The 26,390-nt window shown below is 59.2% G+C and overlaps 12 protein-coding genes across 12 annotated transcripts; 3 read left to right on the forward strand and 9 right to left on the reverse strand.

Annotated features, from left to right (window-relative positions):
- Positions 1–60: 60 nt before the first annotated feature.
- ACA1_369200 (SMP3 mannosyltransferase) lies at positions 61–3,068 on the reverse strand (the record flags this gene model as incomplete). Its single annotated transcript, XM_004340160.1, has 14 exons — positions 61–215; positions 289–357; positions 431–500; positions 576–851; positions 935–1,185; positions 1,290–1,419; positions 1,528–1,670; positions 1,768–1,915; positions 1,986–2,094; positions 2,176–2,254; positions 2,298–2,354; positions 2,380–2,466; positions 2,550–2,620; positions 2,716–3,068. 14 exons carry the CDS (start codon positions 3,066–3,068, stop codon positions 61–63), a joined length of 1,998 nt encoding a protein of 665 aa, XP_004340208.1.
- A 148-nt stretch (positions 3,069–3,216) lies between these two features.
- ACA1_369210 (DNA binding protein) lies at positions 3,217–3,513 on the reverse strand (the record flags this gene model as incomplete). The annotated part of the gene is made up of 1 exon (XM_004340161.1): positions 3,217–3,513. The coding sequence occupies one exon, from the start codon at positions 3,511–3,513 to the stop codon at positions 3,217–3,219; it is 297 nt and encodes a 98-aa protein (XP_004340209.1).
- Positions 3,514–3,833: 320 nt separating this feature from the next.
- On the reverse strand, positions 3,834–7,403 carry ACA1_369220 (IBR domain containing protein; the record flags this gene model as incomplete). Its single annotated transcript, XM_004340162.1, has 17 exons — positions 3,834–3,935; positions 4,050–4,171; positions 4,236–4,425; positions 4,501–4,566; positions 4,676–4,716; positions 4,826–4,917; positions 4,989–5,077; positions 5,162–5,293; positions 5,375–5,500; positions 5,741–5,816; positions 5,895–6,046; positions 6,143–6,256; positions 6,362–6,436; positions 6,511–6,588; positions 6,695–6,919; positions 6,984–7,105; positions 7,241–7,403. The coding sequence occupies 17 exons, from the start codon at positions 7,401–7,403 to the stop codon at positions 3,834–3,836; spliced, it is 1,965 nt and encodes a 654-aa protein (XP_004340210.1).
- A 162-nt stretch (positions 7,404–7,565) lies between these two features.
- On the reverse strand, positions 7,566–9,015 carry ACA1_369230 (uncharacterized protein; the record flags this gene model as incomplete). The annotated part of the gene is made up of 4 exons (XM_004340163.1): positions 7,566–8,014; positions 8,104–8,235; positions 8,314–8,718; positions 8,781–9,015. 4 exons carry the CDS (start codon positions 9,013–9,015, stop codon positions 7,566–7,568), a joined length of 1,221 nt encoding a protein of 406 aa, XP_004340211.1.
- Positions 9,016–9,083: 68 nt separating this feature from the next.
- ACA1_369240 (uncharacterized protein) lies at positions 9,084–12,232 on the reverse strand (the record flags this gene model as incomplete). Its single annotated transcript, XM_004340164.1, has 14 exons — positions 9,084–9,264; positions 9,340–9,435; positions 9,537–9,723; positions 9,846–10,419; positions 10,488–10,592; positions 10,659–10,826; positions 10,901–11,002; positions 11,030–11,091; positions 11,184–11,276; positions 11,386–11,513; positions 11,578–11,717; positions 11,809–11,879; positions 11,950–12,064; positions 12,191–12,232. The coding sequence occupies 14 exons, from the start codon at positions 12,230–12,232 to the stop codon at positions 9,084–9,086; spliced, it is 2,064 nt and encodes a 687-aa protein (XP_004340212.1).
- Positions 12,233–12,354: 122 nt separating this feature from the next.
- On the reverse strand, positions 12,355–14,389 carry ACA1_369250 (dynactin 50 kda subunit; the record flags this gene model as incomplete). The annotated part of the gene is made up of 10 exons (XM_004340165.1): positions 12,355–12,456; positions 12,525–12,719; positions 12,795–12,974; positions 13,062–13,193; positions 13,291–13,488; positions 13,590–13,640; positions 13,716–13,870; positions 13,983–14,073; positions 14,146–14,217; positions 14,330–14,389. The coding sequence occupies 10 exons, from the start codon at positions 14,387–14,389 to the stop codon at positions 12,355–12,357; spliced, it is 1,236 nt and encodes a 411-aa protein (XP_004340213.1).
- A 107-nt stretch (positions 14,390–14,496) lies between these two features.
- Positions 14,497–15,123, forward strand: ACA1_369260 (uncharacterized protein; the record flags this gene model as incomplete). The annotated part of the gene is made up of 4 exons (XM_004340166.1): positions 14,497–14,532; positions 14,633–14,758; positions 14,824–14,954; positions 15,078–15,123. 4 exons carry the CDS (start codon positions 14,497–14,499, stop codon positions 15,121–15,123), a joined length of 339 nt encoding a protein of 112 aa, XP_004340214.1.
- A 383-nt stretch (positions 15,124–15,506) lies between these two features.
- Positions 15,507–16,546, forward strand: ACA1_369270 (rasrelated protein Rab-18-like, putative; the record flags this gene model as incomplete). The annotated part of the gene is made up of 7 exons (XM_004340167.1): positions 15,507–15,648; positions 15,710–15,778; positions 15,848–15,913; positions 15,993–16,071; positions 16,135–16,231; positions 16,284–16,352; positions 16,439–16,546. The coding sequence occupies 7 exons, from the start codon at positions 15,507–15,509 to the stop codon at positions 16,544–16,546; spliced, it is 630 nt and encodes a 209-aa protein (XP_004340215.1).
- A 199-nt stretch (positions 16,547–16,745) lies between these two features.
- On the reverse strand, positions 16,746–17,906 carry ACA1_369280 (La domain containing protein; the record flags this gene model as incomplete). The annotated part of the gene is made up of 3 exons (XM_004340168.1): positions 16,746–17,202; positions 17,289–17,506; positions 17,613–17,906. The coding sequence occupies 3 exons, from the start codon at positions 17,904–17,906 to the stop codon at positions 16,746–16,748; spliced, it is 969 nt and encodes a 322-aa protein (XP_004340216.1).
- An 83-nt stretch (positions 17,907–17,989) lies between these two features.
- ACA1_369290 (MORN repeat-containing protein) lies at positions 17,990–18,727 on the reverse strand (the record flags this gene model as incomplete). The annotated part of the gene is made up of 2 exons (XM_004340169.1): positions 17,990–18,579; positions 18,640–18,727. 2 exons carry the CDS (start codon positions 18,725–18,727, stop codon positions 17,990–17,992), a joined length of 678 nt encoding a protein of 225 aa, XP_004340217.1.
- A 510-nt stretch (positions 18,728–19,237) lies between these two features.
- ACA1_369300 (Rasrelated C3 botulinum toxin substrate 2, putative) lies at positions 19,238–19,864 on the forward strand (the record flags this gene model as incomplete). Its single annotated transcript, XM_004340170.1, has 1 exon — positions 19,238–19,864. The coding sequence occupies one exon, from the start codon at positions 19,238–19,240 to the stop codon at positions 19,862–19,864; it is 627 nt and encodes a 208-aa protein (XP_004340218.1).
- A 103-nt stretch (positions 19,865–19,967) lies between these two features.
- On the reverse strand, positions 19,968–26,246 carry ACA1_369310 (protein kinase domain containing protein; the record flags this gene model as incomplete). Its single annotated transcript, XM_004340171.1, has 18 exons — positions 19,968–20,120; positions 20,198–20,363; positions 20,444–20,785; positions 20,867–20,975; positions 21,083–21,227; positions 21,313–21,486; positions 21,614–21,760; positions 21,913–21,938; positions 22,098–22,108; positions 22,146–22,198; positions 22,283–22,536; positions 22,611–22,744; positions 22,953–23,062; positions 23,132–23,619; positions 23,734–23,913; positions 23,975–24,363; positions 24,522–26,117; positions 26,227–26,246. The coding sequence occupies 18 exons, from the start codon at positions 26,244–26,246 to the stop codon at positions 19,968–19,970; spliced, it is 4,497 nt and encodes a 1,498-aa protein (XP_004340219.1).
- Between the last annotated feature and the right edge of the window lie 144 nt (positions 26,247–26,390).

Consider the following 26,390-nt stretch of genomic DNA (forward strand, 5'->3'; position numbering starts at 1 on the left):
CCTGTCTTTCACCCATAAAACACAGCTTCCTCTCTCCGCAATCGACGCCCTTTGGTGGGCTCAGCCTCGGCGGAGGAGCACCAAGGCGAGCTCAGCGAAGGCTCGGGGCAAGTCTTCGGTGCTGAGGCTTGGCCAAAACTGCACTTGGCTTGTAAAGTGCGGCAGGTGCAGTGCACTGCTCACGCTGGCGGGCACAACCGCGTAAACGTGCGGTTCTGCACCGGGTTTAGGCGTTGTACGGTCATGTTAGGTGTTTGGCACGATCGACGGCTTTGCGCGGAGTAGTACCTTGCGCCAGCAGGTCAAGCACCGCCGCCAATTTGGTTGCGTCGCCACCCACGTCGTGGATGACCAGGTCTGCGTGTAGTGACGGCAGCAGCGGGAAGTGAGAACACTAGTGCGTTTGCCAAACGGAAGGAGGGCGCAGTACCTGTGCGATTGGCCAGGAGGTAGCACGGCGGCATGTATGTACTGAAATACACCACATGCGCGACCTGGCCCTGTGCACACAGTCAGAAAACGCCCTGTGCGGCCACAACAGGCGGCATCTTGATGAATGAAGAGAATGTTCGTACGCCGGCCTGTGGTGTCGCTGAGGAAAGCGAGAGCAGGGAAGGCACCACACCGGCCTGGTGGAGATAGCCGAAGAAGAGGAGCAGCGCCACGTTGAACGCCACCCACGTCCACGGCCGCAGACACTTCGCCACGCTCGTCAACCCTCCGCTCCCACTCCTCCGCTTTGTTGTCTGCGTTTGCTTCTGCGTCTTCTTCTTCTGCTGCTCTTCATCGCCGCCAAAGAGCGGGAACAGGATCGAGAGCGGCAGCACCAGCGGCACCAGGAATCGCGGCTCCTGGCGAGAGTTTTAGTGTCCGAGGGACCAGTAGGGTGAGCGCAGCTGCACGGCGCAGGATCGGAGGGCAAGGGCGGGGGCACCTGGTGGGGTGCTAGAGACAGGATGCCGAGTCCGGAGACGATCGACAGGGCCAGGACCCACCGGCCGCGGCGCCGCAGCGTGGTGGTGGCGGAGTCAGAGGTGGTGACCGACTTGGGCTGGCCTTGGGCGCCGGCCAGAAGAGACCACACGAAGCGGATGCCGTTGGCGCAGGCGGCCAGTGCCAGCGGCCCGTAGAGGAGAGGGAAGTTGACCAGCGCGTGCGTGTAGTGCGGGTGGATTCCATGCTCCTCTGCATACCACACACACACACACACACGACCCACACGACCCACACAACACAGCTGGTGAGACGGTGTACAGGGCGACGAGGCTGACAAGGCTACGCGCGCGTACTGAGATTGTCGACTTGCATGTTGTAGCGCAGGCTGTTCCATGGCGTGAGGGTGAGAGTGCCGGCGAAAGCGACGTGCGCCCACTCGGCTGGTCGTGATAGCACAGCCACCAGTCCGTGCCAGGGCACCACCTGCCCCACCGCACACGCGCACCGCACACACCGCACACCGCACGCACCGCACGACAATATGAGGTGGCGACGCAACACAACACGACTGACGATCAAGTGGAGCCGTACCGATCCGTGCAGCGAGAGCGTGAGGGTGCCAAAGTACAGAGAGTCGAGCACGACCAGGAGGAACGACAGAGCCAGGAAGCCCGCGAGCATCACGCACAGCCGGCCGAACATCGCCACCGCACGGCCCACGAACCGATGCCCCGCTGGGTTGCGATGATAGGCTCAGCCCCAGCGAACTCGAGTCTCGTGACCGCGCGCGCGCGTGTGGTCGTGGCCGCGAGGGAAAGAGGGAGGGCGTACGTTGGGTGGGCCACAGGCCGGAGCGCGAGTGGAAGAGCAGGTAGGCAAGTCCGACGGGCATGAAGAAGAACAGGTAGGTGAACCGCGTGAAGACACCGGCGGCGATAGTCATCCCCAGCACCGCGTCCCACAGCAGCCCGAGCCCTTTCTTCTCGTGCACACATCAAGCGACTGTTCAGCGCAACGACGACAACGACGACGAGCTGAGCAGATGGTACCTGTTGTGGTGCCATGGCGCGGAGGGCGATGAAGGCGGAGAAGGCGAAAATGATGGACTCGATGGTGTTGGAGAACGTCCGCGTGTGGAAGAGCAGCATCACCCACGAGCTGCACGTGCAGCCCATGAAGTGCAATCACGTGAGCTACCACCCGGTTGCCGCGAATCACGCCGTGATGGTAGCGGGGTACCTGGCGAGGGTCAGGAGAACCGACACGGTGTGGGACGCGCTCAAACCCCACGCGCGAGCGATCTTCAACGCAGACAGGTCTGCGCGGTGGATGCCGGCGATCGGCGCACGAGAGAGATGCACCACGTGGTGAGACACTCGCAGCGCAGCGCAGCGGAGTGCAGCGAGGCGAGGCGCCGGCTGTGGAAGGCGCAGAGCAGAGTACCGACGATGAGGGAGAGCAGGAAGACCGCGAAGCGCGGCGCGACGAGGAGCGCAAAGCCCGAAAGAAGAGTTCCCTCTGCGTAGTTGCCTGGTCTGTCAGTCTTGGCGCAATCAATGCGTGTGTGTGTGTGAGTGTGAGAGTGAGTGTGGTGTGTGTGTGTGTGGGTGTACCGGGCACCAGCGGCGGCACTACGCGGTTGAGGTACTCGAGTGCGGCGAAGGGAATCCCGCTCACGAGCAGCCTGGCACCCGCCTCGCCGTGTGAGGCCAAGAGCGCAATCAAAGAACGAAAGAGACAGTGCGGCGGCGCACACCAAGTGAGGGGGGGGGCACGCACGGCAGAGAAATGGAGCGGCAGGCGAAGGACGGGTGGAACTCCCAGGGGGTGGCGAGCTGGGTGTGGCCGAGTACGGCGCCGGCCGCCACCTCGGGCGACTGGAAGAACTCGTCCGGGTGCACGTAGCCGGACCACCAGCCCCACGGCCCCACTGCGCCCCACCCGCGCAGCAGCACCAGCACCCCGTACCACACCCAGCCGCCGCCCCAGCCAGAAAACCACCCGCCCCCTCCATCTCCTCGCTTTCTGCCACCGCTGCCCGTTTTTGGGGTCCCACCCTTCAGCATGCCACCACTTCGTGGGCTGGCCCCTTTGACGTCAGGCGTGGCCACCGACCTGGAGCGCTGCTTCATCTTCTTGCGTGTGTGTGTCTCAACAACTACGTGCATTCCTTGCATTTTTCACTCTTTTCCTGAATTTAATTATTTATAAATAATTGAAATTTATTATTATTGAGAAACTGGCGCCCAAGCCAATCGTGGTGTTTGATGGTGGGACCTACTACAGGTTGGCGGCCTGGCGGGCATCGCCCTTGAGCTGGGCGACCTTGCCCTCGACGTGCCACTGCTCGTTGCCGAGCAGGTTGCCGGCGGCCTCCTTGATGTTGCCCTTGACCTGGTCCTTGGTGGCGATGAGGCGCTGCTCGGCCTTGGCCGCCTGGAGCTCGGCGTTGCCCTTCTCCTTGACCGCGAGGCCCTCGGCCTCCATCTGCTCGTTGCGGACGGCCCAGCCGACGTTCTCCTTGGCAGCGCCGAGGGCGATGTCAGTGTAGGCGGCGGTCTTGGAAGGCTCAGACATGTTGATAGGGTGGTGAATGGTTGGTGGTTGAAGGTAGAAAGGTTGATTGGTGTAGTTGGGTTGGTGATGATGAATAGAAAGAGGAGAAGAAGAGAGGAACCACTATTTAAAGTAAGCGCCGGGACGGGAAGTGATCTCCATGAGAGAGAAGCAGCCAATCACCGAGGCTGATAGCTATATGTAGCTACAGGGGATCACCACAGCAATCCCCCACAGCAAGATGTCTCTTCCGGTTCGTCTGTCTTTTCGGTCGACTTGCCAAAAAAGAAACAACTCCGAACACGGAAAGTGAGGCAAAGGAATGTGGCAGAGGGTGGTGCTCACATGTCGTTCAGAGAGGCCTGGATGGCTCGCTGCAGCTCTTCATCCTCGTCCACTGCACCACCTCCGGCACCAGCTGCGGGGGTGGGAGGTTCGAATTCCTGATAATGTGGTCGGCCAGCACAAACGACGCGTGAGCACGTGGTGGCACGAGGGCAAACTTGAGAAGCGTACTTCCACAACGCGATACACTACCACAACACAAACGGACGCACCTTCATCGACTCCTCGATCGCTCTTCTCAGCTCTTCCTCCTCGTCGGCGGCAGTTCGCCTGCGTCTGCCCGTGTCCGTTTCGACTCGCTCAAGCTCCTCCTCGACATCTTCTTCGGTGGGCTCTGTCGTGGTAGCATATGAGTTCAATGTCAAGGCCCGTAGCTCGCCAGAGGGAACAGTGCGCACCAGGCTGGGGCACGGGCGGCTGTTGTCTGTGGTTTCCGCGACGCCGTCCCGAGCCGAACAGGGCGGCCCGGTTGTTGGAGGCGGAGCTGGCCGGCTTCGGCTCGACCTTGGACTTCTTGGCGGCCGGCATCAGCTTCTCCTCCTTCTGGAAGCTACCCATCGCCACCTTCTCCTGGATCCACTCCACCGACTGTGCGTTGCATAGAAAAGTAAGCGACATTGGTTGGAGTGGTGGGTGGGTGGGTGGGTGGAGGTGCAGGTGTACCCCGAACATGGCGTTGAACTTATTCAGCGCCAGCCGGGTGACATCGATCACGTTGATCCTGTAGTTCTAGTCATCGCAATCATAGAGGAAAGGGAAAGTGGGTTGAGAGAGAAAGAGGGTGAGACCAAACAAACGGGTCTCGTTTCGCTGCTGGTGCACATAGGGCAGACAGTACCTTGTCCTCCAAGATCTGCGTCGTCGTTTTCTCTAGTAGGCCTGTGCGTGCGTGCGTGCGTGCGTGCGTGCGTGCGTGCGTGCGTGCGTGCGTGCGTGCGTGGTGAGCCGCTGCCCATCGCTTGCAAGGGCGTCAGGTGGGCGTGTGTACCCGAGAGTCTCTCTGTGGTGGTCTCAAGTTCTTCCTGGTGGTACTCGAACTGCTCCTTGGCCTGAGCCACGTCCCTCGGCCCCACGAAGGGCCTTTTGGTCGAAACGTCAGCACAGCCCATCGCGATTCAATTAAGGCGCGTGCAGCCGTGGTTATTACGTACTTGAAGGGCTTGAGGATGGCCGGCGTCTGTTCGTCCTTGTCAAACATGAAGAAGGCGAACACGTACGTCCACTTCAGGATGTCTCGGCACTGCCGCGCAGCGAACACGTCAGCACGACAAAGCAGATATTACGAATTGTTTGTGGTGTGGCCACAAGTAAGAAGAGAGCGTACGAGGAAGAGCTGCCTGGTGGACTCCTCGAGGTACCGGAGGTCGATCCACGACGAGTTGCCGGTGTCCATCTCGCCCAGTTCGATCGTCTTCTGCTTCATGGTGCCCATCAGCTTCGACTCCAGTTCCTTGCTCTGCAGGGACACGCCAGACACGCCATACAAGAAGGGTCAGCGATGCTTCGCTGTTGTATGTAATTGGTTGTGGTGGCAGACCTTGGCATGGTTGTCGTAGCGAGTGGAGTAGTGGAGGTAGCGCTCGAGCTTGGCCTGAGCGCGCTGGGCCGCATCGAACGAGAAGGCGTTCTTGTCATCGAAGGCGTTGCACGAGTGCTGGTACACCTTCACCGAATCGAACAGGCCGAGACACATCCTGTATGTACGCAATCCCCACAACCACGTTAAGATGATACACAGGGGCTCAACTGTGTTGGTCGTGGTCGTGTGCAACGCGCGTTGTCAAGCCATACCAGCAGAAGTGAGCACCGCACGGACACTGTTTGAAGGGAACGAGAAGAAGGGTTTGGTTAGCGCCCGAACATGAACCGGCGGCGGCTGGGGTGAAGGGCCTGGGTTCAGTACGGTGATGTGGTTGCAGCCTCCGTTCTTTTCCACGGGCTTGCCGCACTTGGGACAGGACTTGGTGTGCGACAGCAACCTGGAGTGGTTGGAGCGGGAGGGAAGAGCACGGTGAGCGGCGGTTGACACTTTAAAGGGGTCGAGGGAGGTCCCGTACCAGTTGGTGGTCTCGCTGCCGTCCTTGGCCTTGGCCTTCCAAGCCACCAGCATGCCGCATGTGGCGGGCGCGTGCGCTTCCTGCCCGCACTCGAAGCAGAACAGGTGCTGGCAGTCGCAGAGCACACCCACGTTTGTAGGACCGGGCGTGATCTGCATGCAGAGTGTTGGGCGGAGTGGCGAGTGGTGTGGATGTGCAATCAATTTGCCGGACACTATATATGGTGGTGTGAGTGGGTGGTGGGGCACCTTGATCGCTCGGCCGCACCCGGCGGCAGGGCACCAGGTCAAGAGCGGATGGTCATCCACATACGCACTGAGGAGGAAGCCCATGTATTTGTCAAACACGTCGGGTGCGACCAACTGCACAACATGACACGTTTCGTGAACGTTAGATAGTCACGCGCGCATGACTGGGCCACGCTGCAACACTGTGTGAGTGTGGCTGTGAGTGTGTGCTTAACAAACCTTTTCCACAGTGGCTTCGTCCACGCGCACGTTGCATTTGTGTCCCATACAGGTGAGGTGGCTCGATTTCTGGCCCTAAGAGCAGCGCAGCCAGAGTCCAGCAAGTCAGGAAATTGGAGCACTGGATGGCATGGTAGGGCATACAGTACCTCTTCGTTGATCTTGAGGGTGAGGTAGTTTCCCCAGCAATCGCCGCAAAAGGTGTGGCCGCACGATACCGCGTAAGACTGGTGGTGGTGATGATGGTGGTGCGACGTCGATCGCCGACACTACGCGTTAGCCAAGCTGCTCCCAAGAAAAGGGTCCGATAGAAGTGAAGTACTGCGCTGGTACCTCGTCGGGGCTGATTTCGCCGTAGCAGATCTCGCAGTCCTTGACGGTGGCGTCCTTGGCCGGTGGTTGTGGCTTGTCCTCGGTCGGCGCCTCGTCCTCCTCGTGCAGCTGCACGCCGGCCTTTTTGAACACGTTGTCCTTGCCCTCCTCCATCCACTGTTGCAGCAGCTTCTCCACGTCCCACTTGAAGTGCTTGAGCACGATGCGCACCAGCGCCGTATTGACCTGCACCCGCGCCGGCCGATGGTGAGCTCACGTGACGCAGCGGTGGTGAGGGACTGCGACGTACGTTGAGAAACTCGTTAGCCTGGCGTATGTGGGCGTCCTGCAGCTCGCGCAGCTCCTTCTGGGTCAAGCAGCGGTAGTGCTTGCGGTGCAGCTTTCCCCGCTCCTCCCTGGCCACACTGTCGTCTGCACACAAAGCGAGGCGTGGTTGGCCATCATCAAGTTTCTCGCTCAGCACAAGACTAGACAACAACAAACCAACGTTGAGGCGATGCATCTGTCGAACCCCCCCCCCAAACTCTTTAAAAAAGAAGGCTGCACCTTCATGGAAGGGGATGTCCTCCTGTATCAAATCATCCTCTTCCTCGATTTCATCCTCGTTGTCGTCTGCCGTGTATTCATCCATATCATCTTCCTCCTCCTCGGCATACTCGTCCTCCTCATAGTAGTCCTCTCCGCTCATCGCTCCCTCTGAGTCAGACATCTTTGGGCCCCTTTTTTAATGTGCTTATTTCCCAATAAATTTTCATTTTCGGTTTTTTTGTGAACGCGACAGCGAGGCGTGACGTCACCCTTCAAGCCAGGTCGTGTGTGGTCAATAACACGCACACTCACAACCGCACGCGCACGCAGCCGCCACCAGCCATCACCACACGGCGCCGAAGGGGTTGTCATCGGCGGCGGCCCCCGCTTGAGGCACCACGATGGCGCCGAGGCTGTCGTCGGTTCGCTTGAGTCGCTTGCCGCGACGATGCTTCTTTTTCTGATGATTTTTCTTCTGCTGTCGCGTGATCTCGAGGGTGGTGCGATCGGGCAGCTCGGCCTCGACCTGGCTCGAGGGCTGGGCTTCGATCACTTCAAAATCGCGAACCTTGCTACGTCCTCCTTCTTCATCGTCGCAGTTGTCTTCTTGCCTGGTGTCGTCATCGGCTCTGATCCGCGACGTACTGATGCCCTCGTCGGGAGCAGCTGCAGCAGCTCCTCCTCCCGTTCCCCGCTTTCGTTTGCGCGTTGACCTCTTGAGCTTGGTCTCCTCTTCGTTGATGAGCGCTAGTTCCGGCTTGGTGGCGCGCTCCTTAAGCAGCGTCAAGAACACTCCGCCGCTCGATCTGGATCGCGCGCAAGAGGAAGCGGAAGAAGGTGTGATGATTTCGCGGCCCAAGAGAGGACAGAGAGATTCGTACCTTCTCCGCTGTTCTCCCTCCTTCTTGGCCGGCCGGACGCGGGAATCATCATTCCGCCTTGCCTCTCGCGGGCCATCGTCTCCGAGAAGAGGTCCAACGTCCGTTCCAGGCCCAGCACCGTCAGAATTTTTGCTGGTGTGTGTTGATGGTGATCGTGAGTTGTTAGCTTGGTGTGAACATGGTACTGTACGAGAGAGTGGCACGACGTACAGATCTTGTCTTTCTTCCTTTCGTACAGCTTCTCGGCGAGCTTAGTCGCAACCAGCTCGCTCGGCTGCTGCTTCAGCTCCGCGCAGAAGCGCTCGATCACTTGCGGCGTCATACCGCGCCGTTCCGGTCTACCTCGCTCGCGCCCTCGGCCTCCACGTCCCTGGTTCTGGCCACTTGGCGGCCGTTCGGTAGGGATGGTCGAAGTGCTTACCGACCCTACGTCACCAGCATCCGCCATGGCTAGCGGGTTGGAGCGAGAGTCGGTGTTTGGTTCGGGGGGGTTGTCGTTGGTCTGCTTGCCTTTCATTCGGCGTTTGGCCTTCTTTTTGCCCCTTTTCGCTTTGGCTTGCGGTCCACCCGCCATCAGAGCCTCTGCTGCGGCCGGCAGCCCGGTGTTCATCAAATCTGCTGTCTACAAAGTTAGATGTTGGCAAACAGCAGATGGAAATGAGTGAAGGTGATCGCACCTTGGCCACCGGTTGGCTTTTGGTCGGCATGTTGGTTGTGCTCGCTCTCCGTGCTGATTGGATTAGTGCCACTACGCGGGGCGGGCGCGGGGTCGCCGCCGCTGTCGTCATCGTCGGAGCCCCGCCTGCGCGCACGATGCCAAGCGTCATCGTCCTCGTCCCCCTCCTGCGAGTAATAGTCCTCTTCATCCCCGCGTATGGTGATGACCTCACCCTGCTGCTCCTCCATCTCCATGCTCGCCAAGAAGGCCTTTTGGACAACATTTTTCTTTTTCTTTTCTTTTTCCGTTTCAAGCTTTGCGCCTACGGCGACGGTGTGGAGGTGGCCACAGGCGGGAGCACGTAGATGAGCGGCGAGTGTTTGAGAAGGTAGCGCTGGTTGGTGATGGTGTCGACGACGACGAAGGGCTTCAGATCGTACACGCCCTCCTTGCCCGCCACGTAGTCCACCTTCACTCGCACCGAACTGTTGGCCTCCACCTCTCTGGAAAAAACGAAGCCCCTCCAGAATCAGCTGCAGGACACATGACCAAGTGAACGCATCGTGTCGTGGCCATACCCGATCTTGACCGTCTTTTGCAGGCAGAAAAGGAGGCCAACATCTGTCAGCGTAGGCGGGATGACCAAGTCGTCTTTGATGTCCTTGCGAGGCGACCTGGCGCTGCGCCAACGATCATTGATCGCCGTCATTAGCACCACTACCAACCAACAAACGCGTATCATGGGAGGTGTTCTACATTGGGTTTAGTGTGGTACCTGGCGATCTGTCCTTGAGCCGGGGAAGCCCGTAAAGCCGCGGCGGGCAAGCGAGGCGGCGGTGTGAACGGATTGTCCAGGGATGACGAGCGTCGGTGTTGGCCTGAGTTGCCGCCGCGGCTCGCGGCTCGCGGTCGCGTGCCCGGTACTGCCAACTTACCGGGACTGGCATCCGACGGTCCGGTCGCTGGGGTGGTGGTGGTGGGTGGTGGTGAGTGGTGGTGGACAGTCAGATTGAGTGTTGAACTGCCACACGGAGGAGGGGCAATACCTGTGATGGCTGCGTGCGAGGCAGATGAAGCTAGAGACTCTGGGACGACCGGGCTCGATACGACGGTGGGGGCTGCGGTATGGTGGACAAGGAGGCGCTCATCGCCCCGAGGGTGATCGAGGAGCTCTCCGTCGCTGCGCCCTTCGTCATCGGAGGTTGAGCGGTCGTGGAAGTACTGGCGACCTTGCCCGTCACCACCTTCTTACGCTCGACGGGCGGCGGGGATCCGGCGCGCGGCGACGTGGGCGATATGTCGTCGACCAGCGGCGGGTGGCTGGGCGAGCGCGAGCTGGCCGAGGGGACGAGGAGCTCGAGGGCCACCTTCTTGGCGCTGAAATTGGAGAGGGTGAGGTGGACCGGGAAGATCTGGCCCAGCGGGGCGGGAGACGGGGCGTTGAGCGAGAGCAGCAGCGAGGGAGACTCGGGCTTGGGCCACTGGAAGTCGTAGCGAGAGAGAATGGGCGCAAAGAGACACGCGGCGGTCCAGGCTACCATAATGGTGGACTGGAGCGTGCCAGCAGCATCGCCCATGCCGCTTGCACCAGGGCGACCCTCAATCGTGACGACCGACGCGTAGCTGTCTCCGACGCTCAGTTTCAGCGGCATCTCGCCCTATATAGAGATGCGTCAGGCACGCAGACGTTTGGTTGTGTGCGAAAGTGGTAGAATCGAGTACGCACCTTCTCTATGGTGTGGCGGAAATGATGGTCGAAGTCGATCTTGACCAGCTTGAAGGGCTTACGTGCGGCTGCGCTGACGCTCATGCTTTTGTTGCCTTGTAAAACCTGTGAGTGAATAGTTTGAGTTAGCACTGAACGCAACGACTAGTGTGTGCTTAGGGGAAAAATTACTACTGTTTGCTCGAATAGCGGTGCGGGCATCGACTGTTGCATATCGGCGAGCTTGGTCTCGGCGTCTTTCTTTTCCGTGGTCGACTTTGGCGAGGTGGTGAGCAGCTTCGTGGCGTCCTTTTGCAACCAAATGTTCTGCAGGTGCAAGCAGTGCTCGGCTAGCTTGGCCTGTAGGTGATGCGGGCGCCGTCGCGGTCAGACATGCTAGACTCTGCTGAGCGAGCGAGTGGCTGGGGCGGTACCTGAGGGAAGTCGGAAGGGGCAGATGTCCAGTTGTTTTCGGCCGCGAGGGTGATGTAGTGCACCGAATCCATTGAGTGTCGGGCGAAATGAACGGAGAGCGGCTGACGGAGGCGCACGCGCGTGTGCACCGTCCGCACGATGGGCGAGCGCGACTCCATGCTCGTCACCGCCATCTGCGCCAGCATGCCGTCTGTATCGCCAGTGCGCACAACCAACACGAGAAGATCATCGATATGAGCGGGTGCTGCACGAGAGCCGGTAGCGCGTATCCAACGCCTGTACCTGACAGCGTGGAGAAGGGTCGTTCTGGGAATGCTACTGGTCGCAGGGCAAGAATCAGCGTAAGCTTGCTCGCAACGTATTTCTCTTGCAGCGCTGTGAAACAAAGGGTCAGCTAAAAACCAAGGCGCAAGACCACGCACGTGCAGTGGTCGGTGTGCAGTGGCCGGTGGTGAGCCTGCCCTCCTGTGGGGAGTTGTGGTACCGATGGGCATGTGAAGGGTGTACATGATATCGCCGGTGGGGAGGCGAGTGAGCTGCGGGTCGGGCAGGCCGTTAGGCGTCATGCCAGCTCCCTTCAGCTCCTCGATGGGTCCGAAGGTGTGTTTGGGTCTGCATACAGCCGCGGAGGTGAGCTTGGTTGGACACACTGAAAGGAGGAGGAGAGGGGTTGGACCTGGCCTCGGTGACGTTGGCCTTGCCCTTGCCTTTGGACTGCAGAGCGTGCAGCTTGGCGTCGAACTTTTGCGTTTGGAACTGAACCTCCCACTTGAGCCTCGAGAAGAAGGAGTCGGTGATGAACGGCTCTTGCAGACCCTGTCACACAGAGAGCGGCGACGGTGTCCAGAGTTGGTTGAAGTGCAACGATGGTAGCCGCTGCACGCAACAAAGAGGGGCAGGGTGGCACCTCGCTCGAAGTATCGTTTGTTGGCAAAGGCTCTGACCGCTGGATGAGCAGATGCACCTTCAGCAGCTCCCCTGACCACGGAGGAGGTGTTGTTGAGTTGACTAACAGACGCCTGGGGCCAAGAGGGTGGGCATCACGCACCCTGCACAATGAACTTGCGGGTGGTGCTCTCAGGTTCGCCGTAGGGGTCGAAGGGCTCTTTGGGGCGCCGCGGGATGAACAGCTTCAGCCGCGCCTGCAAGAACGCGGCCTCATCCTCCTCACTGCAAGAGAGGCCAGATTAAAAATAAAGATTGAATTTATATCATTCAAATTTGTTCAAGATCTGGCAGGCGTGCCTGGTTAATCGCGCTTCCAGCCAGGGATCTGTTGTGGCAGGAACGACGCCGTTCGGCAGCCCCTCCATGAGCTCCTCTTCCATCATCTCTGCTCTGGCCTTTGTGCCTTTTCTTCGTCTTCTTTCTAATTAGAAATCAAAAAATAAATAGCTGCGTGTATTGTGGCGCAACAAGCGTGAAGGGCAGGAGGACAAGAGGAAGGGAGCGACTAAGCAGAGGAAAGCTTCTCGGCCACCTTTTCGATGCGAGCGTTCAGGGCGTCGACGTTCTTCTGGATGGTGGCCATGTTCTCGGCAAGCCCGTCCTCCACCTGCAACAGAAAAGAAAAGTGAGCCAAACACTGGAACCAGTCCTCTGTGGGCCGGGTGGTCAAGGTACCTTGATGAGGTGAGCGTTGTGAGACGACAGCATGTGAACGATCTGGGACTGCTGGTTGTGAAGATGGCGCAGGGTCTGGGAGAAGGTGAGGCTCTCCTCGTGCAGCGGGCGCAGCGATTGCAGACGGGCGATGATGGCCGGCATCTGCTGAATGGTGGCGTCTGCTCGCGCCATCATCTCGTACACTTCATTGACCTACGAGCAGACGAAGAGGTGGCGTCAGCCCAACGAGCCAAAGACCAGCGAGTAGAGCGGAACAGTAGAAGGCACCTTCTTTTCCTGGTGCGCTGGGAGCCCAGTCTTCTCCTCGCTGCGGGCAATGTCGTCGAGCTCGAGCGAGAGCATCTTGAGCTTCCTGTCCACCTTATCCAGCTCCACTTGGTTGAGAAGACTGAGCTTGTCGTTCATAGACTCGACCAACGAGAGCATGTCGTTCGCCGGCAGGTTTCCCTGTTGTGTGCGTTGTGCGCGCGCGTGTGTGTTGCCATCAATGGTCGAGTCGTCTGGCCGTGCACACAGAGCGGCTGGCCGACGTACCATGAAGGTGTTGGCGCCCAACAGCTTCTCCAGCTGCGCCATCCGTCTATCCATCTCTGACAGTACAGACAGCTCGCTTCCCTCCTTAGCGCTTTCGGCAAGCGCCGGCGTGTAATAGAGCTCGTACGTGATCTGCGCATCCGTGGGCACGTGTGCGGCGAATGAGTGTGTGACACTACGGACGAACATCACCAGTTGGGCGGGGGCGCAGAGCGGAGCAGCATTGTACCTGCCCCTTGTCGTCGCTCGACGCGTCCTCCTGCTTCCTCTTGTCCTTGGCCCCGACGGCCTCCAAGTGAGAAATGAGCTTCTTGGAGAGGTTGGCCTGAAGAATGGAGGACTGCTCGTTCTCGTAGTTGGGGTTGAGGAAAGGTCGGTGCTCCTCCTTGGCGATCAGGTCCTCCAGTTGCACCTGCAGCTGTTGCACCTGTGGCTCGCAGGATATCACCAAACGTTGCGAGATGAGTGCACAATGATACAAAAGTGCATCAAAGCACGCAATGTGGTGATTCAGTGGTGAGTGAATACCTCGTCGGCGATCTCCAGTGCGGGGATGTCCTGCTCCAAAGGCGTGCGCTTCTGTAACGTGTGACACTCGACATGTCAGCAACTCGAACGCACCACCACCAGGATGCGCGGATGGAGGGTACGCACCTCGGCCGCGGCGCTGAGCTCCTCGCTCAGCTCCCTGACTTCGGATTGCAGACGCTGGAACCTCTGCAGCGGCGTCTCCTGGAGCGACTTGAGGTCCTCCTTGGAGGCCTCAAACTCCTTTTGCTTCGACGCACGCCGCACCGTCGAGGAGAAGTCTAGTAGACCACCACCACAGGCGAGGAGAATGCGCATCAGACATTACACCAGGAATCGAGCGATGGTCACAAACTGGCGCACAAAGCGCGCTGCAGTGGGTGGTGTATGCACCTTGCGCAGAGTCAAACCCCTTGTCGTAGAAGCGAGCGAATGCCTTGTTGGGTGTCACGCCAGTCCTGTCGATGTTCGCGTTGTCTCGTTCCTAGAGGCGAGGGTCGTGTGAGAGTCCAGCGAGGTGGAGCGTGGGGGTGGGGTCGGGGGAAGGGGAGAGCACCTCAACGACCACCACGATGGGGCCACTGTCTTCTGCATCGGGAGTCTCAAACACCTCAGGTTGGCGCAGAGCCTGTGCAGAAAGAGAGTCACTTTAGGGCAACTTGATTGAGCCGAATTCTCAAATTCGAGCTGTTAAAAGAGCTGATATATTGTAGTCGATCACTGAGTGGAGTGGGGCTCACCAAAGGTCGTTTGATTTTCTCTTGCTGTTGGTCAATCGCCTGTGTAGCCTCTCCTTCCATCGTCGATCTGATTATGAGTTTTCTTTCTTTTATGTTTTCCTTTCATTTCTTGCAAGTTGCCTCCGACTGACTTGCGCATCAGAGAGCATTCAATCAATTCAACAATAATGGGTGGAGGTCCTCGTTTCCCGTTCCCCAAGTGGGTATGGTTGCATTCAATATGAACGGCTATTGATTGGCAAGCATGGCCTTTATCGGCAGCTAATCTACGCCACCAAATTGGCCTTTAATTTTTCTTCCTAGGTCTGGTCGCCTGCCGGCGGTTGGTGGTGCGAGAACCCCCCGAACGCGCAGCGCAATCTTAGGATCGTCCTGGGCCTTAACTTCGCCATTGCTGGCGCTGTCTTCTTCATTTCCGCCGCCAACGAGGTCCCCCCCTCTTGTGTGTCCGTGAACCACTTTTTCGCATGACCTCACCACGCTACCCCGCGCAGAGACGGCTGCTGAGCCACCCCACCATTCCCGTTCCGTCCCAGCGCTGGAGCGCGTGGACTAAGGTGGACGACCCTGACTACAAGCGCAAGCTCGCCGCGTACCACAAGAACAAGAAGCCCCTTTGGGAAAGGTTAGACAGTTTTTGCTTTTTGTCACTTCATCACGCCCCCTCCTGCGCTGGCCTGGGCATGAGTGCGCACTCGTCTCAGTCTGTGTGCTCTGGTGCTCACTTCCTCCCTCGCACCATTTGCAGAATCCTCCCCGACGCCATGATCCAGGACGAGCACGGCCACCACTAGACCACCCACTCCGTTAGTGTCTTCACGTGTCAGCCTCCACTAAAGCCCTCTTTGTGATACCCTACCCCGCCTTTCCCTCGTTTAGCGTTGCAGACATTCCATTCCGTCTTGCGCTAGTGATGCGCGAGAGTATCAGCTTATACCGAGCCAGCCGATGCCCTCGCACGGCCGCCACATGCTCATCATGAGCATCTAACCGAGAGAAGTCAGGCTCCAACCACCTGCCCACGAGCTCACGTTGGGCGCCCACTTCGGTTCTCTGGCTTGCGCTGCCACGTCGCAGAAGGGAAAAGCGGGGGAAAACGAACGCGAACCGCAAACGAATCGGGCCACGTTAGAGATCGAGCATCAAAGCTGGGCATCTTTTGGTAAAGAAACACAGGATGGAGGGCACCACAGGCAGCGCATCACATTTTGATCACCTCTTCAAGCTTCTCATAATTGGCGACTCAAGCGTGGGCAAATCTTCCATTTTGCTGCGCTTCACGGAGGATGAATTCGACGATGAACACCCCGTCACCATCGGTGCGCGCCTCTCATAATCACCCCATAGCTCTTTTATTAATGTGTGGCTCTGTTTGTGAAGGCGTCGATTTCAAGGTCAAGACTATACAGCTGGGCGCAAAGAGGATCAACCTCACCATTTGGGATACGGGTAATGCTGGTTTCCCCCTCGCCAACAACACACGCACAGGCCTAATCCCTGTTGTCTCTTCACAAACAGCTGGGCAAGAGAAGTTCAGATCTCTGACGAGCTCCTACTACCGGGGCACCCAAGGCATCATCTTGGGTACGCAACTCAGTCTACTCAAACAGCGGTGCACGATCCTAACCTTGAGACATACACGTCGCGTGTTGGTGCCACTTAGTCTACGACGTGTCTTCCCGGGAGAGCTTCCAGCACTTGAGCGTGTGGTTGAACGAGATCGAGATGTACTGCAACAACAGGTACACGCACCCCTGTTCTCTGCTTGTCCACCGCATTCACTGACTGCGTGCCCTGTCGCCCAGTGATGTGGTGAAGCTTCTGGTGGCCAACAAGATCGACCTCGGAGACAGACAAGTGTCCAGGGAAGAGGGTCTTGCCTTTGCCAAATCTAAGGCGATGGTACAGCAACACCTTTTGCCGCTCCTACTTCAATGGCTTACACGAACTTCAGGTGTTCATCGAGTGCTCGGCCAAGACCAAGCTCGGCATTCAGCAGGCGTTCGAGGAGTTGGTGACAAAGGTACAGGACAGCAAGCTAATTGGCATCTTCTTTGACCGAGTTGTGATGACATTTGCTATCTACATGTACTACGTGCTCCAACATAGATTCTCGAAACGCCCAGTCTCTACGAGAAGGAGACCAAGGCCACCGGCACCGTCTCCATGAATCAAGACTCCGAAGAGCAGCAAGAGGGCGTGTGCAGCTACTGCTAGATCAGCCCTGCTCGCGTCTGTACGGTACATTGACATCGCACCGGATTAGACGCCGACACCACGAACACACACCACACCACGTAGTGCTTGTGTGCACCATTTCCATTCGCTTCCTGTAAATATGATCAATCGATTTTTACTCCACAGCTGGTTTCGCTCCATGACCAAGGGCTCGCATGACTGCAGGGTACTGACGAGTTTATTTGTTCTTCTTTGACTTCTTCTTCTTCTTGTCTTCTTCCTCTCCCTTGCCTTTCTTACTCTTCTTCTTCTTTTTCGTTTCTTCATCTTTGGTCTTCTCCTTCTTCTCCTTCTTTTTTCTCTTCTTCTCCTTCTGTTCTTCATCACTCTCCGATTTTTGCTTCTTTGCCTTCTTCTTTTTGTTCTCTTCCTCCTCCTTCTTGCTCTTCTTCTTCTTCTTTTTTGATTCCTCCTTTCCATCACTGCTTCGCTTTCTCTTCTTCGCCTTCTTCTTGCTGCTTGTCGTTTCGTCGTCGCTCTCCTTCTCCTTCTCCTTCTTCTTCACGTCCGGTTTCGATTCCTCTGCACCTTCGTCCTTCTCCTCCTCCTCTTCCTTCTTGGCCAGGCTGGCAGGCCGCGAGGTGATTCCTCGCTGCATCTGCTGAAACTTCCTCTTCATCTCCAGCCAGTCATTCCTGTACGCGTGCGGAGGGATCAGACCAGGTCGTGTGCTACTCCACCGCACGCACACGCACACGACCACACACACTGGAAGACGCACTTGTGCAAGACGCGCAGGCCCGTGGGGTTGTCGGTGGGGTGGAAGGCGTTGAGAGCGTTGACGGCGGCGACGGCCCCGTCGTGCTGGGCGAACTCGATGAAGGCGAAGCCCTTGAACGACTTGTCCGGGTTGCGCGGGAGCGACACGTAGTTGACCGCTCCATGCTGCTCGAACATGCCACGCACCACATCGTGGTCATATCCTTCGGGCAAGTGCTCCTGCACACTCGCATCACAGGCACCACCAAACGATAAGGTGAACAAAGAAGAGAGTCGAGTCGGTAAAGTGATTAAATCGCAAAATTTAGCGATTGGAGATGCGTACCGCGTAGACGGTGTTGGCTTCAGTGTCGTATTCGACAAAGGGCTCCTTCCTCTTTACACGCGTGCCGTCCCGATTGACCTTGAGCGTGGACGATTTGCGCAGGGCACGCACGAGCAGCTCCAAATCGCGAGTGATAGATTGGACCCGTGGGAAATTGGCGAACATCGCCACGTCCACGTAGCCCTTCGGATCGGCTTGCACGATGGGCCGCAGAAACTTGTCCTTCATCAAGTTGCTGCTGCTCAGATAGAACTCTATCTGTTTCCTCACCTTCTCCTCCGTCGCCGCTGCCATCTTTGTGCTGTATTGATATTTGTTTTTACTTTACTCTCATTTTTATTCAATAACCTCCAATGGAAGCATTGCTATGAGGAAGGCTACATGTGGGTCGGTTGGTACGCGGTGTAGGAGCCATTGATGGCTTGAAGGTGGTCCGCCCAAACGAGGGTGGCATCGAGCAGGGACGAGATCTGGGTAGTTGTTGGCACGGGGATGGCACCAGCGAACTTGTCAAAGTGGTTGTCTTGCCACAGGCTCATCACCGTCATCGCCCCGCTGTGAGGCGGGCTCACCAGCATCCACATGCCCTCCCTCTTGTCGCACACGAAGTCGCCGTGGGCCTCGCAGCCGTTGGCCAGCACACACTTGGCCCGGCCGTGCAGCTTGTCGCTCACCAACACACCCTGGGTGACCTCGCCCCTGGCGCTCGTGGCCTGGCCAGGCCCGTGCCTGAGGCCGTGCGCCCAGTCCCCTTCGTGCCGCGAGCCTTCGCGGTCGTCGAGCGCGCCCTGCCTGTGCTCCCGGTTGTGCTTCCACCCGCCCTCGTAGGACAGCCGAGGGTCGTAGGCGGGGAAGCAGTAGGTGCCGAAGCCGTGGCGCTGGCCGTTGAACTTGTCGCCCGTGAAGGTGGCTCCATCAGGTCGAGTCTCGAACCGGGCCTGGTGTAGGAGGGGCGGCGCGGTGGGTTCTTCGGGGCAGCAAAGAGGCTGGGCCTCGGAATGTCATCTGGGCGGTGTAGTGGCGGGACCGCTGTCGTCTTCACAGCTGTAGTCGTCGTGGTAGTCTTCGTACTCGTCCTCCCCTCCTCGCCGCAGCAGCAAAACAGCACCCAACATGGCAGCCACAGACCTGCCGTAAAGCAGCACAGTAAGGCGTGAATGCAGTGGTCCGTCATCCCTCAGCCCTCAAGCCCCTGGGCAGGTGTATATCTTGCTCCTTGCTGTGGCGTGAGCAGTCGTTGAAAAGACCATGGTCAGCCACGCCAACCAAATTCAAATTCTTTAAATAGCCTAGGACACTTTCGTAGAAATGCAAGGAATGCAGAGAATCCCTCCGCAATTCGTGGTCCACAAGGCTGACTTCGGCTAACCGCAAGAAGGCCCTCTTTTCCCTTTTTCGCCGCACGAAAAATCAATCGCCCAACCGAAAATCAAAGCTCAGGTGAAGTTAGTTTTGTTTCGCGCGAAAGGGAAGAGCACGAAGAAGCCATTCGCTTGGGCAGAGGGACTCAAAAAGGGCGCAGGTCTGAGGAGTCCCATCACTCAACAACCGACAACCAGCGAGCCTCAGCACCTCCACTCCCCACACGCCTCTTTTCTTCCCCACAACAACCAACACACAACACAATGGCCAGCCTGATGCAAGCGATCAAGTGCGTGGTGGTCGGCGACGGTGCCGTCGGCAAGACCTGCCTGCTGATCTCCTACACGACCAACGCCTTCCCCGGCGAGTACATTCCTACGGTCTTCGACAACTACTCTGCCAACGTGATGGTCGATAACAAGGCCATCAACTTGGGCCTCTGGGACACGGCCGGCCAGGAGGACTACGACCGTCTCCGCCCGCTGTCCTACCCGCAGACCGACGTCTTCCTCATCTGCTTCTCGGTCACCTCGCCGCCGTCCTACGAGAACGCGCGCAACAAGTGGAACGCCGAGATCATGCACCACTGCCCGACCGCGCCCAAGCTGCTGATCGGCACCAAGTGCGACCTGCGCAGCGACGCCGATACGATCGCGCGGCTGGCCGACAAGCACATGCAGCCCATCCAGCCGGAGCAGGGCGAGAGGCTGGCCAAGGAGATCGGCGCCTGCAAGTACGTCGAGTGCTCGGCCCGCACGCAGCAGGGCCTGAAGAACGTCTTCGACGAGGCCATCCGGGTCGTGCTCAACCCGCCCTCGTCAAGAAGAAGGAGAACAAGAAGGGGAAGTGCTCTCACTTCTAACCCATCCCAAGCTCCCTGCACCCTGTAAAAATGATAACATTAAAAAACCAAATCACAACATTCAAATGATAAAATGGTCATTTATATATGTTTGTTTTGGTGAAATAATGGTACATGGTCGATTCTACTTTTCAGAACCGGAGGCCCTCGAACTGCCAGACCTTGACGGTGGCGTCCTTGGCCGCGGAGACGAGGCGATCTCTGCCGGCGACCAGCGCCTGCACCGAGCCCTGGTGACCCTCCTCGCCCGCCAGCGTACGCAGACAAGCGCCGGTCGTGAAGTCCTGTACATCCGCACCGACCAAGCGACACCGTTTCAGCTTCGCCACAACACGCGACACACAACACGGCCGGAGAGTACCCAGATCTTGATGGTCTTGTCCTGAGAGGCGGAAAATACGTGGTTGGCGGTGAGATCGACACCCCACACCCAGTGCTTGTTGCTGCCCTCCTGCGGCGATCGCGCAGCCGTGGCCGTCTCCTCGCTCCATGTGTTCCAGCACTCGCCCGTCCCAATATCCCAACACCTGCCCGCACATGCACAACACGACACACACGTCAATACGCGCACGCGCACGCGCACACGACACTCGATGAGATCGCATACCGAATGGTGGCATCGCCGGAACCCGAGACGACGTTGTCGGCCTGCGCGTCGAGCTGCACTGATGTGACGTCGTCCGAGTGGCCCTTGAGCACGGCGATGCACGAGCCGTCGCGCTTGTCCCACAGGCGCACGGTCTCGTCGACCGAGCCCGACACCACCAGGTTGTCCCGACACGCGCAGCAGTAGACGCCCCGCGTGTGGCCGCGGAGAGTGGCGACGTTCTTCCCCGTCTCCACGTTCCACAGCTTGATGGTACCGTCGAGCGCCGACGATGCGAGAATGCCGTTGGAGCTGTCGTACTGGAGGCCCGTTACGCCCCACTCGTGCGCCGCCGTGATGGTCCTATGGCCCATGTATAAGTGTTAGAATGTAAGGTATGTGTGCGTATGCAAGCGTGCGTTGGGGGTGAGGTGGGGCGCGTACCTGACATTCTTGTATTTGGTTACGTCCCAAATGCGAATCGACTTGTCCACCGAGCCAGACATCAGCAGCTTGTTGTCGTTTCGCGAATCAAAATTGAGGCTATAGATGCCTGTGTGGTTCGTCGTAAGACGCGACATGTGAGTGGATACCTCGCAACCGACAACGACGACGACGACAACAACAACTCATCTGGCGGGTGCAGGCGTGGTGCGTTACCTTCGGTGTGGGCCTTGGCCGAGTGGGCAAGGCGCCACTTGCCCTTGGTGAACTCCCAAAATCGGAGGCGCTTGTCCTCCGACCCGGAGGCGATCCGGTTGGGGCTGTCCAGCAGCTGCACCGCAAAAACCGACTTGTGATGCCCCTGAAACAAGGTACCAGACGCATATGAGCTATAGGCCTGGACCGCACCATGAAGTGGCGGTGATGTTGGTTGTTGTGGTTCGTACCTTGAGGGTAGTCACAGCGACCGACGCGCTCCGTACTCGCCTCTCCCTCTCGTCGCCTTCGATGTACAGTCGTCGCCAGTTGGGACCCTTGCCCCGGTTGCCGTTCCTCACCTTAACACTCTTCATCGCTTTGCACGGCCACCGACTGCACCTCTGCTCCCACAACTCCATCGCCTACGCACGCACCAGCGCACACGCACACGCACAACACCGCACACGCACGCACGCACACAACCAAGTGAGTGTTCGTTTAGTTTTGACGGCGCTCGAAGTGGTGAGTGACAGGTAGGTAGGTAGGTACCAAGAGACTCCAATATTTACAGACTTGGGCGAGGGAGTCGATGTCGCGTGCGGGGAGGAAGGAGAAGATATGGAGGGCCAGCGTCTTGGGCAGCCGGAAGACGCCCGCCGTCGAGGTGATGAGCGAGGCCAGCGACTGGATCTGCTTCTTCATCCTCCACGCCTTGCCCCCCGCACCCTCCTTCGGCGACGGAGCGCCACCACCACCACCACCACTGCTGCTCGGCCTATTAGAATAGCCCCACCCACCGTCAGCCTCAGCCGGCACGAGACCACGAAACAGTGTGGTGTGCGGAGTACTCGTCGGTCTGGTCGTCCGAGCCCCCCTTGAGGGTGATGAACGGATGGAGCAGCAGCTGCGCTGCGGTCGGTCGCTGCTTGGGCTCTCTGGAGAGTGGAGGTCAGGCGCCGCGGCAGTGCAACCCCGCAGCAGCAGCAGCAGCAGCAGCAACCGACAGGGAGGAGGAGAATGAATGGTACGGTACCGGATGAAGCACTGGGCGAGGAAGTCCTTGCAGTGCCTGGAGAGGGACGCGGGAATGTCGGGAAGCTGGTCCGTGTGGGAGATCTTGAACAGGGTGGCCACCTGGTCGCAGTGGTACACACACACACACACAGAGAGAGAGATGGTGAGTTCAGACCAACGATGGGGGAGCAGTCGATATCGTACCATGTTGGTGCACTCGGACCACGGCGGATGACACGTCGCCATTTCGATGATGGTGCAGCCGAGGGACCAAATATCGGCAGCCCTGCCGTAGCCGGTGCTTCGGAAGACCTCCGGGGCCATCCACCAGGGCGTGCCCACGATGCTCTTGTAGTTGGCAGTGCCCACCGTGGCGTTGGAGAACTTCTTGGAACACCCAAAGTCCGCTAGCTTCACCTTGCCCGACGGGTCCACCAGGATATTGGCCCCTTTGATATCTGCACACCGCACGTACAGGTTTAGTTGTCAACCGGTCGGCCCTTTATCTCTGCATTGGTGGACTGGAATGTACCCCGGTGTACGATTCCGCTCTTGTGGAGGTAGACGAGTCCGTGGAGGATCTGCTTGGTGTAGCGCCGGATGGTCGGCTCTTTCAAGGCGCCGTAGAAGGAGACCAGGCTGCTCAGCGATCCGCCCGGCACGTACCTGTACGCAACACACACACCACACACACACACCACACACACACACCACACACACACACACACACACACACACACACACACACACACACACACACACACACACACACACACACACACACACACACACACACACACACACACACACACACACACGATCAACCAATGGTCAAGCCGCACGCACGTAAGGAGTGATGGCAGGAGGAATGTACTCCATGAAAATGTTGAGAATATTGTCCTTGACGAGGGTGCCCAGGTACTGGACGATGTTGTCGTGGTGGATGCCCTTCATCACCTCGATCTCCTTGCTTGTCGCTGCCGACTGGTGTGTCGTAGAAGTCGTAAGCCATCGAAGAAGAAGAAGAAGAAGAAGAAGAAGAAGGGAACGTACAGCATCGTCGTCCGGACGGAGCACGATCTGCTTGACGGCGAACATGGCGCCGTCCTCGCGCAGTCCGACGTACACGACGCCGAAGGCGCCGGAGCCCAGCTTGATTCCGGGCTGCCAGTTGACCTTGGACCAGTCCTCGCAGTAGCCCGCGAGCGTGATCTTGCCGCTCGACGAGGTCTTCTTCGCCTTGCCCCCGAGCTTCCGCTTCTTCTTGCCCTTTCGCTTGGCCCGGTCGCTCTTCGTGGACTTGGCCAATAAAGCCGCCGCCGCGTCGCCGACCATGTCCTGGACAGCCTCGCTCGCATGGGGTTGCTCTCCTGGTTGTTGTCCGATGATGATGGTGCCGCCGCCGCCACCGAGCGGCTGCTCGCCGTCGAGGATCTCCTCCAGGGGGTCGTTCACGTCGCGAAGGATCGAACTCTTTGGCGGGGTGCGAAACGGCACGAGGCCCTCGATCACGCTGGCCGTGAGCTCGTCCACCAGCGGCTCTGCGGAGGCACAGAGGCTCAGTGAGTGCTAACTGCAGTAACAGACGCGGAGCAGCGCACTCACACACACACACACACACACAACACCACACGGAGGAGGGGGGAGGGACGCACCATCGAGCGACGGGAAGTACTCGTCGCTGAAGACGGACGAGGGGAGGTGGCTCGTGGGCGAAGACAGAGGCGGCGGATCGGTAGCCGCGCTCGACGAAACGATGGCCGGGAGCACGATCGGCGGCGGGGGCGAGACCGACCGCGTCAGCGTCGCCGGGCTCTCCACCACCCCTCCCACCGCTACCAATCGAATGTGAGAACAATTTCAGGAACGCGAACAGTGAACGGAATCGGCGCGTACCGGGCGGGGCGCTGATGGCGATGGGCAAGGTGCCGGTGAAGGTGAGGTGGCCGGACCCCAGGTCGACGCTGGGCAGGTGGCTGGTGGGCGAGGCCAGGTCGGGCGGGAAGAGGATCGGCGGCAGGCCGATGCCCGATGGGGTGACGAGGGGCACATTGGGGTTGGGCGAGCCGGGGAACGACGGCAGGTGGCTGTCGGGCGACGACAGGGCCGGCGGCTGCGACGGCCGCATGTGGATGGGCACGGCGTTGATGTAGTCCGCGTACTCGGCCGACGTCAGCAGCGGCTGCGTCGAGAACTCGGAGAAGGAGCTGCGCGGGCTCATCCCCGGCGGCGTGTGCGTGGCCGGCGGCGGATTGATGACCGACGAGTCCGAGTTCGACCGACCCCTTAAAAAAAGCAAGAAATAAAAAGACAAAAAGAAAAGAAAGGAAGAAAATCAAAGAACACAGACAACACACACCACACCCACACACACACACACACAACCAAGAACGCTCAGCTCATGGACGCGTACAAGAGATCGGTGCGTGGTGATGGTACGTACCTGGAAGAGCCGAGGGCCTTGGCGGGTACGTCCCAGTTGAGCTCCTCCATGTCGGTCTGGATGGTGAGCTTCATGCGCTTGGTGGCTGAGAGCGGCTCGTGTGCGGGCACCACAGGCGGCGAACCCGAGGGCAGGTGCTGCACGAGCGGCGAGTACACGGTGGGCTGCTGCTTCCGTCTCGGCCGGCGATCGCCCTCGCCCTCGCCCTCGCTGTCGTCGTCGTCGTCAAACGCCTCCCCTTCCTCTTCCTCTCCCTCGCCGCCGTGTTCCGTTTCGCTCTGCTCCGTCGACGACTCCGAACCGCTCTCCGTGGACGCCTCCTCGGCCAGCGCTGCATATACGCCATCGAGGCTCCCCTCCCCTCCTTCGAACTTTTCTCCCTCCCCGTTCGCCCCGTCGACAGACCTAACATCGTCGTCGTCGTCGTGGCTCTCCGTCTCGCCGCTGGTGGTCTGCGGCGAGACGAGTCGCTCAACGTCATCGTCATCCGTCGTGGTCTCGGTCTCGGTCTCCGATCCGCCGGCGCCGGCGTCTCTGTCTCTTTTCCGTATGTCGTCGCCCACCTCGCTTCGGGCCACTTCGTCCTTGTCGTCCGCCGACTTGGTCCGCTCGATCTTCTTCTTGTTGGTGGGCGTGAGCCGCCGAATGAACGACCGACCGCGCCCGCCGCTGCTGCTGTTGCTGCCGCCGCTCCCGCTCAGCTCGCGCCTGAGCGCAGCTCCTCCCGCATACTCTTCGCCCTCCTCCTGCTCGCCGCCGCCGCCCTCACCCTCGCCCTCGCTCTCCTCCCTGTGGTTGTCGCCGTCGTCGCCTCGCCGCTGCTCGATCAGCTTGCCCTTGGCGTCCTTCCACGATATCCGCTTCTTCCGCCGCTTCTCCTTCTTCTCCAGGCCCCGCTCCTTGCCGCTCGACCGCTTCTTCCCCGCGGGACTGCCGCCGCCCGAGCTGCCGCCGCTGCTGCTGGCGGGCTCCTTCCTGGGCAGCGGCGGCCCGTGCCGGCCCCAGCTCCGCCGCCGCTGCTGCGACGTCGGCGACTCGGGCGGTGACTTGGGCGGCGACTTGGACAGCGCCATGCGCGACGGCAGCACCGGGCTCGACTTGGAGATCGGCCGGTTGTACCCATTGGCGCCCAGCAGGCCACCGCCTCCTCGCTCCTCCCGCGCCTCCCTGTCTTTTTCCTTCTCCCTCGACGACTGCCGCCGATGGACCGGCGCACTCGTGGCTTCGCCGCCACCGCTGCCGCCTGGGCCGGGCGTGGTGGCACCGCTGGGCGGGGTGGTGCCGGGCGTGGCGGTGCCGGTGCCAGGGCCAGTGTTGTTGGGGCTGGGGTTGGGCTCACGGGCGAGGTGCAGCTTGAGGTAGGGCTCGACAGCGTCGCGCTTGCTCTGCTTGCGGATGGCCTTGGCGTAGAGGGTGAAGGCCTCACGCACGTCGTGCTTGGAGTGGACGGTGATGAGGTCGCCCACGTGGTCCTCGTACTTGTGGATGGCGACGCCCTCGCCGAAGATCTCCTCAATCTTGGCTTTGAGGTGCCGATACTTGATGTCCGACGGCACCGTGAGCACGCTGATCTCCTCCCCGAAGAAGCACTTCAACCTCACCTGAGATGGTGTGATGATGAAAATCGATATTGTGATTATTTAATATAATGAAGAGATTAAAAGAGAAAATGGCCCTGCATAAGAGGGAGGAAAGGAGAACGAACCTTGTCGCTAGATGCACCATTCCGTTTGAATTTTTTCAAACCAAAGCTGGCCATTCAAACGCAGGGAGACGCTCCCTCTCTTCTCCTCGATTATCGCTAGGTGTCCTTTGCAAAATGATCCTCCGTTCTGGCTCTTGGCATCGATTCACCTCCTCTCCTCTGCC

The sequence above is a fragment of the Acanthamoeba castellanii genome (assembly GCF_000313135.1).
Source record: "Acanthamoeba castellanii str. Neff unplaced genomic scaffold scf7180000084664, whole genome shotgun sequence".
Lineage (NCBI taxonomy): Eukaryota > Discosea > Longamoebia > Acanthamoebidae > Acanthamoeba > Acanthamoeba castellanii.